Below are 16,214 nucleotides of genomic sequence, written 5' to 3' on the forward strand. Positions count from 1 at the left end.
TCATCACATTTATGGGAAGCCTACTTTAGCCTGCCTTAGGTCCAAAGAACTGGGGGAAGGGGTATGTTAATATATGTGTGTGGGAGACAGATACAAAATCATCTCTGACCCTAATTATTTGAGAGTTGTAAAAGCTTCCCCATCCAGGCATTCATTATATACGTTCCTTGGACAATTCCGAAGTTAATTCCCCCGACTTTCCCTCCTTTTCTTTTGTCGCCTTCTCTACAGGCTCTGGAGCTGAGGTGGATGCAGAACGGGGGAAAAGCCAGGGGCAGCCATCCTGCACTAGCAGCCCAACTCGTCTGCGGCCATTTTAAGCAAGGGAGGGGGAGTGTCGGTGGTGGTGGTGCGGGGAACTAGCGTGTTGCGTTTTGCTGGAAATTAGCTACACTTTCTTTCCGTGTGTACGTTTAAGGGTTGCCCTCCTTTGGGAAGGAGGGAGCCAAAAAAGAAAGAACAACAAAAAAGAAAAGGTGGTGGTGGTGGTGGTGGTGGTCTGAACGGTGGGTCTCGTCTTCGGCGGGGTGGTTTTGCACAGGCGGTTGCTGAAGAGCTGCGAGAGGGGAAAGCACTGACCGCAGCAACAAGAGCTTGCAACCGGGGGTGGGGAGAGGCGAAGCCTGGCTCAGTCTGGTTCATTCTTCCTCGCCGCCCCGCCTTTGGGTGGCAGGCAAGCAGCGTAGCGCCCAGGGAAAGCCAGCCAGGCAGCCGGCGCGACTGCTCTGGCCTCCTTCTCTGGCTTCTTTCGAACCACTCGGGGGCTGCTGTGACGCCGCCGGACACAACAAGGAAAGGCGGGCGCGAGAAAGGGAGCCTGCGCTGCCTCTGCCGCTCCTTCCCTTCCCTCTCTGCCCCTCTCCTGCGTGCGTGTGTGTGTGTGTGTGTCTTTCTCTTTCCCCGCGCTATGTAGGCCTAGTTGGGCGGCTGGACTCCGGTCTGCGAGAGGCATTTGAGCAGCCGTCCTTTCCACCCCCACCTCCAGTCAAGTCAGGCGGCGCTCAGTCAGCCTCAGTCGCGGCAAGCGAGGCTACAGGCAAGGCTGCGGGGCTGGCGGCGGAAGGCGCGGGCCGCAGGGAAGGCCTAGTGCCGCCTCTGAGGCGCCGGTGTCTGGGCCAGAAACGGCTCCTCAGCGTCATGGTGTGAGAGCCGGCAAGCGCCTGAGCGAAGATGGCCGGTGGCGGCGGCGGCGGCGGCGTTGGCAGAAGTGTCGGGGGCTTCGGGCAGAACCGCTTTCTGGCTGGTAAGTGTGTTTATTAGGAGGACGTCGCCTGTGGCGCCAACCCGAAGTACACTTCCATGGGAGCAAGTCCCACCGAACTCGGTGGGACTTACTTCCGAGTAGACGTGTACAGGTTTGCGGTTGAAGCGGGCTGCCCCCCCCCCCCCCGGTTGGCGTGCTGGGGGCGGTATTCACTGTATAGTTTCGGGAAGTACTGTGGGGTGTGGGGTAAAGGGGAGGAGGAGAGAGGGCGTTATAATCGAGTTTTTATCATAAGGGTAGGGGGAGAAAGGTATGTACATGTTGGGGGATATGGGGGTTTCAGAGGAGGGAGAAGTGCAGTAGTGGGTGGCTGGCAAAGGGTAATGTTTAGGTAAGAACTGCAGCTAATTGAATTAAGGCACTTTTGTGTATGGCTGCGGTCAGGCTCTATGGGTAGTGCCTTTTACCTACCATCCTTCTCTCTCCACCTTATCTCCTTGTGCCTCGCTCACCTGCCCCTGAACAAGCTGCTCAGCTTTTAGCTTTAAAAAAATGTGAAATGCTATCTTGAAGATGTTGGGAAGGAGGAACAGGCCGGTGGTGGGAAATCCTCCTGTGAGAACGTTGCCATCTAGGGTTTTACACTCTCTTTTTTTATACCTGCTGCACCTGGAAAAGTAAGACAGCTGTTTGCAGTGCAGTCCTATACATGTTTATCTGGAAGAAAGGCCCGGTGTATTCAATAGGGTTTACTCTCAGGAAAGTGTATGGGATTGCAGCCTTAATCATGTCTGTAAAAGGGTTATCTTGCAGTACTGTACATAAGTCCAAAAAAGAAAAGAGGGCTAGTATAATTATCTAATTTTAGATAATTCCATTTCTTTCTGGGAGATAAAGCCATTAATGAACTATACAAACATTTTCATGATAGTTTAGCATCCCCCCCATCCCTGCCAGAAGGAGTTTCAAAGGATAGGAAAGATTGTTTTAAGCACCGCACACTTTTTTAATAACATGTCTTTATACATCAGATATTTATTGACTAATTACTGATGATTATTTTGAATACATTATTTTTACTGATTCATTATATGAAATTGGATAGTAAGGTTACATGGTAAGATGAAGAATGATCCAAGGACAGGTTCATAGTTACTTTTTCTCTGTACAAAGACACTGATTTGTCATAATGTGCAAAGAGCAAGGTGAGTGGCTATTTTTCTATTGTGGTTGTATGAGTTGGGTACAATTATGTTTAATAAACAGCAATAATGTTTACTGTGTTATCAGTGCATTTTTGTGCACACTTCATGTAGCTAAAAAGTAACGTGAAGTATCCCTAAGATGCTTTGGGCAATGTAGCAGTGCAGTGTCAGAAAATGACACTGCACTATTGAAGCAAGCTGTAAAAAAAGACTTAAGCTTTATTCACAGATGCAGTCATCCACATTCATAGCTGCTTCATGTGGAAAGCTATTTGTGTGAAACAACTCCCTGTGCTTTTGTAGCATTGTCACACCCAAGGAGGCTTGTGATGGTGGGGTGAACATTGCTGCAATGTGTATGAAGTAGCTTCACACAAATGGTTTGTCATGTGTAGCAACCACTCACAAGTATGGTTGCATGTGTGAATTGCATGGATAACTGTATGCTAGATGTATGCTTGCCACCCACCAAAGGGTGGCAAGCAGGAGAAAGCTATTTATTGTGATTTTGTCAATCACACATAAATAGTTTTTCCCGGCTTGCCATCCTTTGAACACATATCTGCAGCAGCTGTTTTATTTCCAGAACGAAGGCTGTGTTTGAGCAGCCTTCTAGATGTTTTGGCCTAAAACTTCCCATCATCCCTCACCATTAGCTATGCTGATTAGGAATTATGGAAGTTGTAGGCCAAAACATTTGGAGGACCACAAGTTGCCTGCCCCATGCTAAACCATAGTTTAGCAAGATGTGAATCAGCCCATACTCCCTCCAATGTGCTCCCCCTCCTGCACAACTGCAAGGAGTTCAGAAGTTTCCACTTCCGATTAACCACAGTTTGCCATGGCCTCTATAGTTTTAAACAAGCCAACTTTAAACTGTGGTTTATGCAGCTGGCTTGTTTAAACTAACCATAGTTAAGATTAACCATTGTTCCAGGTTTCTACAATAAAGCAAGCTGCACTTCAAAAGTGAAAGTTTCCAAATCACTCCTCATGGCCATGTGCGGGGGGGGGGGAGCGCATGAACTTGGGGTGAGGTAGTCTCACTCATGTCTTACTAAACATAGTTTAGTGTTATCCAAACACAGCCACTCAGAAGCAGACTTTGCCGCAGTTATTTCATATACCTCTGTTTATGCATTTGCAATCCATATCAGCTAGCATCTCAATTAACATGTTTGATTCAAGCTCTTGAATTTGCGAATCAGGCTTAAACCTTTTCTTTCAGCTTGAATCAGTAGTCCTCACAAACAGATTCACTTGTTTATATACCCACATTAGCTTGCTTCTTAAATTGGCAGGCTGTACTCTCACAAGGAAATACTGCAGCTTGCCATTTCAACCAACATGCCTATGGGGGCATTGTGTTTTGTAATGTGTTGGTGGGCATCATGGGGAATATTGCTGGAAGTGGAGACTTGTTCAGATGTAATGTTTTCAATCTGATAAGCTAAAGTTTATCAGATCAAGAATGTTGTACTTTGTCCTCCCTTTTGTTGCATTCCTTAATCTAAGAATTTTGGGGTTTGTTAAACCGCACTTTCCCATTTACATGTGACTTGGGAAACTGGTTTACATTCTGATTATAATACTGGCTTGCAAACCAGGATCAAACTGTGCTTTGAAATCCTTGCATGAGGGTTTATTGGACCAAGTTCATTAAGTCTGAACTGGGCCAATAAGGCAACGCTGAGGGCAAGAAAGGTGAAGACTACATGTACCAGCTATTCTTGGGATATATGGGGGGAAATATTTGCTGCTGCAGAGCAAACTCTGGGTGGTACAGGAGAACAGCAGTGGTATCAAATAGAATAGCTTAGAATGCAATTACGAGTCAGTTAAGAGAACAATTCTGTGGCACCTAGACACCGTCTGGGGCACTATAGGATGCTGCAGATCTCCTCCTCCTCTGCACCTGTAACAGAGTGTGAGCGCAGAGGAAGAGATCCAATCGTGGATCCTCCTTCCGCAACCCCCTCCTTCCTCCCAGCTGCTGGGACCTCATAGGAGAAGTCAGAGAGGGAGAAAAGGGTGTGTGCTGATGGGTGGGGAGGGGAGAGGCTGCGATACACAATATTCTATAGGTTCTCCAATTCCCTCCTCATCTGCTGAAAGCTAAGTCAACTAGTCTAGCTGTTTTTTGCTTTTTAAATGGAGGTATGGAGGAAAATTGCTTCCGTCCTCCTTTTATCTCCCCGGCTTTTGATGGCAAGTCTCTGAACTTGGAGCCCACTGTCTATTGGGGATGCAACCCATAGGGTTGCAACCTACATTTATATTCCTAATTTGCCGTCTAACCAAATATATCTCTTATGGTATGAAAGGCTTCCCAGTGATCTGTTTATGAAATAGTTGCCCTGTCTATGGAATGCCCTTCCCAAAGAGGCTTGCCTGGTGCCTATATTGTTATCTTCTTGGCTCTAGGTGAAGACATTTCTCCCAGGGATTTTAGATTTTAGATTTAATTACTGCTGTTATATGTTTAAGTTATATTTTTTCCTCTGCTGGTTGTTGTTTATTGTTTTGTGTTGTGTTTTTATTATTTTAGCTTTGTTATTGGGCAGATAAAAACATACATAAAATTTCATGCTGAATTTCATTTCAGTGAAATGGAATACTGATTCTCTGTTGCAGGAGTAGACAACCTGGTGCCCTCCAGGGGTTTTGGACTAGAACTCCCATAAGGCCCTGCCAGCATGACCAATGGTTAGGGATTATGAAAGTTGTAGTCCAAAATACCTAGGGGGCACGAGGTTGCCTGCCCCTGCTTATTGGTAAGTTGAAGGTGGTTAACAAAATGAAAGCTGCATAAAAGAGTTACGCTACCTCAATATAAGTTAGAAAAATTTGTACTGGCTCTCTTGCTGCTAGAATTTGATTTTGTCAAGTCACAGCAGGAATTACAAGTGGAGGTGGTCCTTGGTACTGCCCTCTGCTGCTGGTACTTGGTTTTCTTTGTACCTCAAGCAGGGGCATGTTGATAGGCATCCTGATATTAATAAGCCCTATTAATGATAAGTTGAGCTCTTCTGTAGCTTCTAGGAGATGGCATGGGACATCCTGTAGCTCTGAGTCCATTTTAAGACTGAGGTTGGTTCATTACAGGATAGCAACACCTAGCAACATGTGCAGTTTTTCAGGTTATGAATATATCCTTAGGCTGATTGCAGTAGATCATGGTGATCAGCTTATGGTGACTTGAGAACAATTGTATGAATGAATCCTGTTTGACTGTGGTATACATTTCATATAGTGGTCCCTGTCGACAATGACTGGGCCACCAACAGTGTTGGCCTTATTTGTATCCCGCTGCAGCACTGTTCCTAATGAATGTGGTTAATTTCCAATAGGAATGAACAAAAACAAGAGGACATGGGACATCAATTGTTCTTTGTCATAGGAAAGAAGGCAGTGACTTCTAGGAAGAAGTTAATTTTTTTCTATCGCTAATGCCTGTCTTTTACTTTAGTATGGCTAGGGCTACTGTTGCTTTATTAATGTTTGTGTTCTGTAATGACTGGCGATGTTTTCTAAAATTCAGTAGCTTTAGACCAAATTCCAGCATCCCAGCACTTTTAAGTCTATAAGGACTTCTCAATCATGGAACATGGGATCCTGGGAAAATGAATGTAATCAGTCTATAAAATCCAGTTCCTGATATTCTGCCATACTTTAGCATGACAAAGAAACAAAACAGAGGATGGGACTTATGTAGGTTGGATGGCATAAGGATTGAACTTATGCGGGCAGTTAAACTCCTCAGGGGCAGGGAGCTGGTCTAGCATCCGACCCCTGTGATCCCTGAGTGCATCCCTTTACTTTGGTTCTTCTGATAAGTGAATGGCTGCCATTCTTTCTTATCTGAGAGGAAATGCTGCATTTGGGGGTGATGTTACAGTGAGGACAAAATTTGTTCAATACTCCTGACATTGGATGAATTTGCCACTGAGAAGTGACTCCACAAGCAGGAATAATATCCATGGTAGTAGTGGACAGGCAATATGTTTCTGACATTTTCATGCCCCCAACCATGATTTGAGTATGAAACATAGTTTCTGAGCTATGGATTGTGGATGGGGTGGAAAGTGTGCTTTCTTCCACAGGGCCTGGAGGCTGTGTTTACTTCAGGGAAATGTGGGGCAGGGCTGCCTTTGGAAGAGCAAGGCATATGCCTGCATCATAGCCTATCAGAGGTATGGCCTTAATGATGGATGAGACAAGGGTGTCTATCTTTTGCAGACTTGATAATATGTAAATGGAAACATCCTAAAAGATTTTTGGAGGTCAGAGGAGTGGATGTTATAACTAATAGAAAATGTGGATTGTATTTATTGCATTTTGCTGCCTTTAGTCTCTGTGTCTGGTAGTGCTTCCTTAGCAACCATTTCACATTTTGGAAACTAGCTTCCCACTTTGAGAAACGTGGCTTTAATAGCATTCCATACAGTTCTGTTGTAGAGCAATGTTAATACATTTTAAACAGAAAGCTGTTTGTAGACAGACTTCCAAGGAGGACAACTTCTAATATTTATTTTAAACTTACGTGAAAAGATTTGCATTAGGAATTGGTCTGGTTGTCAGTTTTGTGACTACTGTGCCCAGCTGGGACACTGATAGGGGGAGGAAATTAATTGGGCCCACTGACAAGCAGGGTAGGCAATAGGGAGGACACTTCCGATACCCCCAGGCTTTTAAGCCCATCTCCTGTCATTAGTGTTAGGGGTCCCCAGAAGTAAGAGGGGGAGAGTTAGAGAAGGAGGTGAAAACTAGTTCCTGATCCACATTTTGTGGTCTGAACTCCCTGCCTCTTCACTTCCCTTCATACTGGACCACTTCCCTGAGTTCTGCTTGCTCCAGTGTGCAGTTTGAATCATGGCCAAACTCATAATGTTCTCTTTCCTCATAGAAGCTGAACAGCAGATTCCTTTGATTCCTTTGTAAACATTCTGAACCCTCACACTCGCATCAGTTCAGCCAATTGGCATCAGTGGCTTCGCCTCCACGAATACAATACAGATTACATTTAGTTCCCTGCAACAATTGAGGAATGTTCTGGTAGGGCATATCTTGAAAAATTGACAGTTTCTCTTACTGGACTACTAAGGCAGTGTACATAGTAAGGTGGTATATATACAGTAATTTGAACAGTGGAAACTACCTCTCTTACTGTTACCATGGTAGTAGCCCTTCTCCATCAGTGGAGTTCTTGATAAATGTATACACTTAATCTGGATCGAAGCATTTCCCTAGGCCGTACAAGTCAATGGAGTGACTAGACCAGATGGAAACCCATTTCTATTCTAGTAATTTTTACTCCTAAGAATAAAAGTACTAAAGAAGGGGAGTTCTGTTCAAAGAGAAATGATTTTTTAAAGTAAGAAAACATTATTGAAATGATAGGAAATGGCTGTATGGAAGTAGTTAGCCTTGCATTATTTTCTTTTTAAAAGCCTGTGTAAGTGTATATGTACATATTTTACCTACTAAGCAATTCTTTCAGTATTAAGCAGCAGCCACATTTACATCTGTTGTGGTGCAGTGAAAGCTCAGCTGCAGAGAGCCAGTTTTACATTTTGTCCAGATACTGGTTCATGTGCTACAGAAACCTGAAATTCTGGTGATCAGAGATCACAGCAGGACAGAAAAATGAACATGGGTATTGTGGATAATGATTGCTATAGAGTCGTGCTTCAGAATCTTGGAAATCATCATCTATACAGAGCTTAATTGCATGCTGCAGTGAGCAACTTCATGAAGCTAAAAATACAAACAGTACAAAATACTAGGAGGCTCTTTATAGGGAGTCCCTAGATAGGAGAAAGAAACCTTTCAGGAAATGTTGGGATTTAGTTTTGTTAAAGTAATGCACAAATTCAAAGAAAAGTAGGATATTAGAATACATCCAGTTAGCAACATGAATGCGAATATCAGAAGTGGAACTAGAACCTATAATGTATTTGAAACTGCTTCTGTGGTGAATTGCAACAGAAGTGTATAGGTTACATTAATTCAATCCTGATATCATAAAAGGAAATTGGCATCAGAGATAGAAATATGCATGTCTAAAGAAAGAGATTCTGTTATCTACCTAGGCAGCTTGTCCAGTTACTCAAGTGTGTTAGATCCACATTTTAATATATGTTTGAGGGCGAGGCTTCTTTGGCTTCAGGATTACGTGAATTCTTGTATGAAACACCTCTTCCTAGTGTTGAATGCTTGACCATGGCCAAGATGGCTATTAGAATCTGTGTGCTGGCTGGCTTCTTGGTGATGTTTCTCTCCCTTTCCAAAGCTTGATTGTCTTCAGGACTAGCTTTTTGTGAATAGATATAGTGGACTTTTCCAGATGTTTGGCACTCTTCTCTTTGTTTTGGAAAGATATGTTACCACAATCCAGCATAGTTCTATGGAGGGTTTCTTGAAAGTTTGCTTGGAAATAGTCGGACCATATGGGGGGATATTTTGGGGATTCCTAGAAGGTACTGGATGCGTTCTTGTTCTGTGTAAACGGTATCATGTGCACTGTTCTGTAACCAACACCTTACATTTTTTATGTACAGTGAAAACTCTTGGCAGTCATTAAAGTACCACATATAGTTCAATGTAGAGAACATAGTTGATGACACTGGGATAAAAGCTGCTGTGGTGCTTACAGAATCTCTGTTGTTTAAGGCTAGTTCGTACATTCATTACTAATAGTAGGGCAGCCACAATGTCATTTTTTAGTTGTACTTGCATCTGCATCTTAAAAATAGGCATCCATGCCAGATCAATTGTACATAGGGTGACAAAGAAGATATGGGTGGATGCCACCCTAAAAAATGACCATGAAGGTAATTTTCAAGGTCACATATCTGTGCATGGTATGACTTGGTCTGCTGTCAGGAAAGAACTAACAGCGCTGAACATTCTGAAACAATTTGGATATACTATACACCAGACTGAAGGTAAGGAGCTGTGCTGTGAAGTGCATAATAGCAGTGGAAGTGTACTTTTGGTAGGTGAACTGGTATAAGGCAGCCTTCCCTAACCTGGTGCCCTCCAGATGTTTTGGACAACTTCCACCAGTACCAGCCAGCATGGTCAATTGTCAGGGATGCTGGGAGTTGTAGTTCAAAACAGTTGAAGGATACCAGCTTGGGGGTGGCTGCTATAAGGGCTCAAGTGATTAAAAAAACACTGGAAATTACGGCAAAAATGACTGTTGAGGGCCTTACTGTTTTAACCATCTCACAAAGCTATTTTAAGCCTATTACATATTTTTAGCCAACTCATTTCCTATAATTTGATGCATAGAATGTCCAAATTGGATTGTCTACAAAGTTATGACTATAAATAGGATACACGGCTATACCCCTTAATAACAGGCCAGCCACATTGTTATTTTTAAAATCTGTATTAACATCAACTGGAGCTAGTTTTCAGGCATTTTGTGCAGTATTGTGAATTCTGTGATTTTCATTTGGAAGTAGTTGTGGATCAGTTCATATAGACCTAGTAAGCTCTAGCACAGACTTCCCTAACTTGGTGCCTTCCAGATGTTTTGGACTGCAACTCCCAGCATTTCTGACCATTGACCATGCTGGCTGGTGCTAATGGGTATTGATGCCCCTGAACATCTGGAGGGTGCCACGTTGGGGAAGCCTGCTTCAGTAGTTATTTTGCTAGTGACTTAAGTCTGCAATAAAATTTTTTTTAAAAATTAAAAATCTATGTGCTAAATTAAGTCCTTAAAAACTTTCAGCAGGCCATGCCCTTATTCTTTTAAAATATGTTTAGAATAATTTGTTGAAAAACCTCTTCAGATCACAACAGTAACAGAACTCAGTGGAGAATTAAGGGTGATTCTGATCTTAATCATTATGTTCTTGACTTTGGTTAACATAAGTGCACAAGTTTAATGGGAAACTTGGGTACCATGAAACATGTGCTTATATATGTAAGGAATCTTCATTCATAGCAGTGTGCGAGTTGCCTTGTTATAGATTCATGGATTTTGTTACAGTAGTGAATTTGGGATAAGGCCACTTGTGTAGGGTGTTCTTCCCAAGTGGCTATGGGGGAACCAATTTGTAATTTCCCTGTGAATGTTCTTTTTAAATAAACTTACAAAAAGCAGGCAAGAATTGAGTGGGAATATGGTGTATTCATTTTTGTGATGTTGCTTTATTTGCTGACAAAAATGCTTTGAAATCAGCATAGTGCTATTGCTGGTGGTGGATTTGAATGCGAGTGTACTGAAAACCCTTAGGGAAGTCACTATGTCTTGATCTAGCATACCCTGTAAGATGCATTACTAAATTTGCTTAAGCTAAAACATTACAAAACTGTTAAATAATAAAGTGAAATAGTGTTTAAAATACTGTCTTGCCATCTATCAGCTAAACAGTGTGATTATTAGCTATAAAGATTGTTCTATTAAGTATTGATTGGTGATTTGGCTTAAAGCCAAAACTGATCCTAACTTATTTTTGTTTCAGCTTTGGATAAATCAGAATCCAAGCGGGATGGAGGTTTTAAAAATAGCTGGAGCTTTGATCATTCAGAAGAAAGTGAAGGAGATACAGAGAAAGAGTAAGGATACTTTAATCTAGGCTATTGAAATTAAAATGTGGAGAATTACAGTAATTCATTAATAAACTGAGTCCCCCCGCCACCCGAATTCTAATGCGGAAGTGTTGTAGTATAATTCACATACACATGCAATATTTACATACATGTAATATGAAAGGTTCTCAGGCTTGTTATTTCCAAAATAGGCTGTGAATTATTCCAGAAACAAATATTAGGGTAATTATCCTTTTTTAAAAATGAATACCTAGGGAAATAAGTGAAATCACAGAGCCCAATTGGGTTAGGCTTAAAATAACCAAGTCAGGAATTGTAGAAATGTCTTAAATAGTTGAAGAGATGAAATTATTAGACTCTAGAAGAAGTGTAGGCAAAAGAATGAAGTTTATAGATTGCTGTTGTGCAACTCTCAGTATAGTTTTTTTCTTTGTCTATATCAGAGGTGGAGAACTTGTGACTCTCCAGATGTCAGACTCATCAGCCCCAGCGAGCATGGCCAGTGGTCAGGGATGATGGGAGTTGTAGTCCAACAACAGCTAGAGGGCCACAGGTTTACCACTCCAGGTCTATATCTATGACCTAAATTGAAGAATCTTGCCAAGGTTTTTAGTCCTGAGTCTTATAAAATTGCTGATTTGGAAAAATGAAGATGAGAGTTGAAAAAACATTTTGGAGGCAAATATAACAATAAATTGTCTATAATGAAATCTTTATGGGACTAAAGTACATTATTTCTTCAATTATACTGACTGGGGATAGTGGTGGATTGACATTCTGCCTCTTGTCTTAATAGACTGATAGGGAACAGTTAAGGAACAGCTACTGATAACTTAGACGTTTACAACAAAATAGCTTATTGGATTTGAGCTGGTGAGCATTTTAAAATAAGCTTTTAGCCCTGGTATTATCTTAGTGACAAGTGAGGGTAAACAAAATAAGAGAAAGTGATTGGTCCAATGTAGAGCGATTCTTCTACATTCTCAAGAAGCTCAGAATTATGTGTCCTATTATCTGTTATGTATGACTTTGTCCTAAAAGGAAATCTGTAAATAGGGAAGACATGTATGCTTATGAAGTTCAGCACCTATGTGTACAAGTCAATGTTCACAGTGGCTTTCTGACTTATGTACATGTAGTAATAATATATACTTTATTTCTCAAGTGATAGTGTACACCAGAAATGGGAACAGACAGAGAGAAGGGGGAAATAGAATTGGCGGAATGCATGGGAAGTGTGAGTGAGTGAACGTGTGTGTGTGTGTGTGTTTGGGGGGAGGTGGACCTCCTTACTTCAGTTCTGACTCTGCCCACTCCAGCCATGTAGCCCTTGGAAGGTTTCCACAAGTGACTGTGGCCCTTGGGCTAAAAAAGGTACTCCGTTGTTGATGTACACATTTTTCCTACATATGGATTATTCCTCTAAGGAAATGTCATGTGTGAAGCAGTTATGAGGCATGGCCTTCTCTGATGCACCACATATTCTACTGGTTTGAGGAGCTTCAGTTCCAGAACAATACTTTTATGTAATTATTTCACTTCATTTTACTTGAGGAACATTTGGTTCCTTATGTTTGTGTTCGTGTTTGCTCTTGATTTTGTTTTAATGTTGCCTTCTCCCTCTTCCCCTCTCAATCCCTTTATTACTGTACCTCTTCAGATAAAAAGAACCTAAATCATGGCATAGATGCAGAAGCTCAGGAATAGTGTCTGTTCTTGACCCAAGGAACCCAGTTCCTGCTAAGATAATGATGGAACTTTGTTCTATGAATGCAAATGTTACTGTAGCGATTATTTATAGTGTCAGTGGTTTGGAACTACCCACAAACACCACTCACGTCATCCTATAATTCTGAATTGGATATTGCACCAGAAGCTTAATAAGTGAGCTTTGAGACAAGTTTAAAGTGAATGTAGATGCAACCTTGAATGTCTTTGGATTTCAGAGGTATCACTCCCTGTGATAGTGAATTCAGATGGTGAGTGCTGACATATGTTGCCAAAGCGAAGCCGTGCAGACATAGGAGGGAGATAATGGCATTCTTGGAGATTTCTGAGAGTTGCAGAAAATCCATAAACCCACATTTAAAAAATAAAACGTAAAGGGCACCCCTCCCCCTGTCTAATGAGGACTCAATAGCAAGGGAACTTTGAGTGACATTGGAAAAGAAAAACAAAAAAAAGGAAGGGGGAAATTGAATAGAATATCCTAGAAGAGAGTGTGGCTGGTTGGAAGGAACCCTGAACAGGATCACTCCTGCTGGGAGGTGATGCACTGTAACATTTTGTTGCAGATTTCACCTGTATTTTCACTTTTATTCTAATGTGTTACCATACTTGCTTGGGACATGTGTCTCTAAACACATCTGCAGACTACTTGTGCTCAGAGAATAATCCCTTCTGGATCATGAATAGCTGAGAGAACTTCAGCTCAAATGTTGTCATAGAGAACCGCTTGCCACTGCAACCTTGACTATTCTGCTGGAGGGCAGGCTACTGTCAGATGGTTAGTGCTGGTCCAAACTGGCATGCTAATCACAATACAAGGGAGCCAAGTGTAAATAATGCTTTGATTGTTTAGTCTAGGTGGTTGAGTGCCCCCATAAGATCCTCAGCCTCCAAGACAAAGTCAGAGCTTTCCAGAAGTAGAGTTGTAATGAAAGAATATAACAACACAGCAGTTAAATAATTAAATATTAAAGGCTTTGTTTTGGTTTCCTAAAGATGGGCAAGGAGGGGAGGAGGACGACGTTTGAGGGTGAGTAGGTTGTGCATTGCAGCTGCTTGCTGGGGCACTGAGTGTCAGTGGAGGCAGAGGGCAGGAGAAAAAGTAGAAGCTGGAAAAGGCAGAAAAGGAGACTTTAAAAAGATGGGGGCGGGGAGAAAATGATTATTATTGGTTCTTCCTGGGACACACAAAATTGTGGCAGACTCTGGGCACCAGTTATATCTTTTTCATGCCTGTTCCTGCCTCATTGTGCCATCCCCCATATAAAACTTGAGAACTGTTATCTATTTTAGATCTCATAACTTAATACATTAAGCTATTACATTTATTACTTCATAGAATAATGGACCTTATGATTTAGAGAGTATCCAGACAATTTGTAGATGCCTGATCCACCTGGTTCAACGTTGATGTGACAGTTCCATAAAGGTTATTGAGCTAATCTATACATAAGGTTATTGGAGAACTCTGTAAAATATAAGCAGATATTTATGAAATGATGGAGCGTTGTTGAGAGGGGAAGTGGTAAGTTTGCCACTTTTTTTGTAAAGGATAGGTGAGCATTTTTATCGCCATGTCAGAATGGTACGGCAAAGAACTGTTTAGTCTCTGAAGCACTGAACACGTACATTAGAAAATGGCATAGGTGGGGTGGAAGACTTTTGTTCCCTATTCACATCATAGGTAATATTTAGTAGGGGTGTCGGTAACCCCTTTCAGCCTCTCAGGGGGCCACATCCCAATGGTGGGCAGGGCAACGGGGACGGACCAAACATAGCAGCATATTGTAGCTTAAAGTTCCTACTGCCAGTAACTGAGCCTTAGGAGAGGCATTTCAACCTTTTAGAATGGGGAGAAAATCCACGCAAAAGCTGGGAAACCACCAAAAGTTCAATGGTGGTGGTGGGGGGGTGTCTCTGCAACCCTGGAGGGCTGTATTTGGTGCATGGGCTGGAGGTTCAACAGTCCTGCTCTAGATTCTAGAACAGGAGTGGGCAGGTTGTGCCCCTCCAGATGTTGTTGGACTGCAACTTCTATCTTCCCTCAGTAGTTGTAGACCAAAATGTCTGGAGGGCTCCAAGTCTCCCACCCCCGTATAGAAGATATCCATGGCACTTGCATCACTGTATGCCATAGCACTCTCATAATAACAATGGATTTACTAACTCAGAGAAGAATCAGATTTTTCTGAGGTACAGTACAGTGCTAAGAAAATGCAGTATCTCAACAACAGAAAGACAATCATGAATGAAATATTAGCACAGTATGCAACAAATGGTTAAGAGCTACCTATTTATTGTGGAGTTTTCTGAAGAGAACCATGTTCATTGGATTTACTGCTAAATTGTGGAGGCTTTTCATCCACTGGCCGAATAATCTTCTGCTTACAAAATTTCAAGCCTATATATCAATATCTATGTTATGCTTATGTGAGCAACTATTTCCTTGTTCTAAAATAACTAAAATCCATACAGAAGAGAACTTGTGAAGCATCCATGTGCTAAAGTATTCTGCATATTCTCAGTAGTTTCAGAAAACTCTGTTACTGATCCATGATCATTTCCCGTCTCTTTAGCAAAACTTTATATACATTTTAGTTTGAGGTGAAAAAGCACCATAATGTTCTAGAGAAAAGTATACGCCATAAGATCATGCATGAAATCAAAGGTATATTGTCTGAACATGATGATCCACTTGTAGTGCTTGTTGAAACCCTGTTTTGCTATTGTTGAATTACAATATACACATTCTTCTTCTGTTCTTTACCTATTTAGTGAAGCCAGTCTGCTGAGTGTAGATGAGAGTGATGTAACCTGTAGTCCTAATGGTGAAAAGAAAGTGAGTACTTCTATATTATAATGTACATAAAATGCATATATTATGCTTTATATTAGTTAAGATATATAATTTTGTGTGTGATGGTGTGATGTTTTTTGCAAATGCTTAACTTGCATGCTATCTTAAAGGAGGTTTATTATATACTGTACTATATATGCGCCTTTGCCCTCGGAGCTCTGAAGCCAGAAGACTTGGAATACTGAACCTGTGGCCTCTTGTGTTTGCAGTTTTTAAATAATGGTAAGTATATTTGTTGCTGGATGGGAAGCACCAAGAAAACAATAATTCACTATTTTCTTACACATTTAAAGACTACAGCCAGCCATTCCCTACCTGGTGCCCTCCAGATGTTTTGCACTACAACTCCCACGATTCTCGACCAGTTAACACACCTTGTTTGGGATGATGGCAGTTGTCATCCAAAACATCTGGAGGACACCAAGTTGTGGAAGGCTAGACTACACGGTAGTTCATTTTATAACCATTGTTTCTTTTTTCGAAGATGGTATTCCAGCTGATTAGCCAGGGGGTTGGGATCTTGCTTATAATTGTGCTTGCTTACAAACAACAAACAAGCATGGTTCAACTCACAGGAGGATGTCTCTAGCAATACAGTAAGGTGCAGATTCTTCATAAGACAATGCAGGACTAGTGGGTCAGCTTTCTGGTC

At 41.8% G+C, this 16,214-nt stretch overlaps 1 protein-coding gene across 9 annotated transcripts in view; it reads left to right on the plus strand.

Moving 5' to 3' along the window:
• Positions 1 to 231: 231 nt before the first annotated feature.
• Positions 232 to 16,214, plus strand: part of SENP6 (SUMO specific peptidase 6) — a 73,734-nt gene continuing 57,751 nt past the window's right edge. For 3 of the 9 annotated variants that reach the window (XR_014786595.1, XR_014786596.1, XM_084826911.1), the window contains exons 1-3: positions 445 to 1,243; positions 10,890 to 10,983; positions 15,481 to 15,544. Coding sequence is in view for 4 of the 9 variants with exons in the window: in XM_084826911.1 (XP_084683037.1) it covers positions 1,171 to 1,243; positions 10,890 to 10,983; positions 15,481 to 15,544 (231 nt within the window). In the remaining 5 variants the exon portion in view is untranslated. Of the gene's footprint in view, positions 1,244 to 10,889; positions 10,984 to 15,480; positions 15,545 to 16,214 lie in introns of all 9 variants that reach the window. The other 6 variants (XM_084826912.1, XM_084826913.1, XM_084826916.1 and 3 more) reach the window with 6 other exon arrangements.

Source organism: Heloderma suspectum, chromosome 1, assembly GCF_057233095.1.
Source record: "Heloderma suspectum isolate Gila_16-S chromosome 1, 16-S_ref, whole genome shotgun sequence".
NCBI classification, from domain to species: Eukaryota; Metazoa; Chordata; class Lepidosauria; order Squamata; family Helodermatidae; genus Heloderma; species Heloderma suspectum.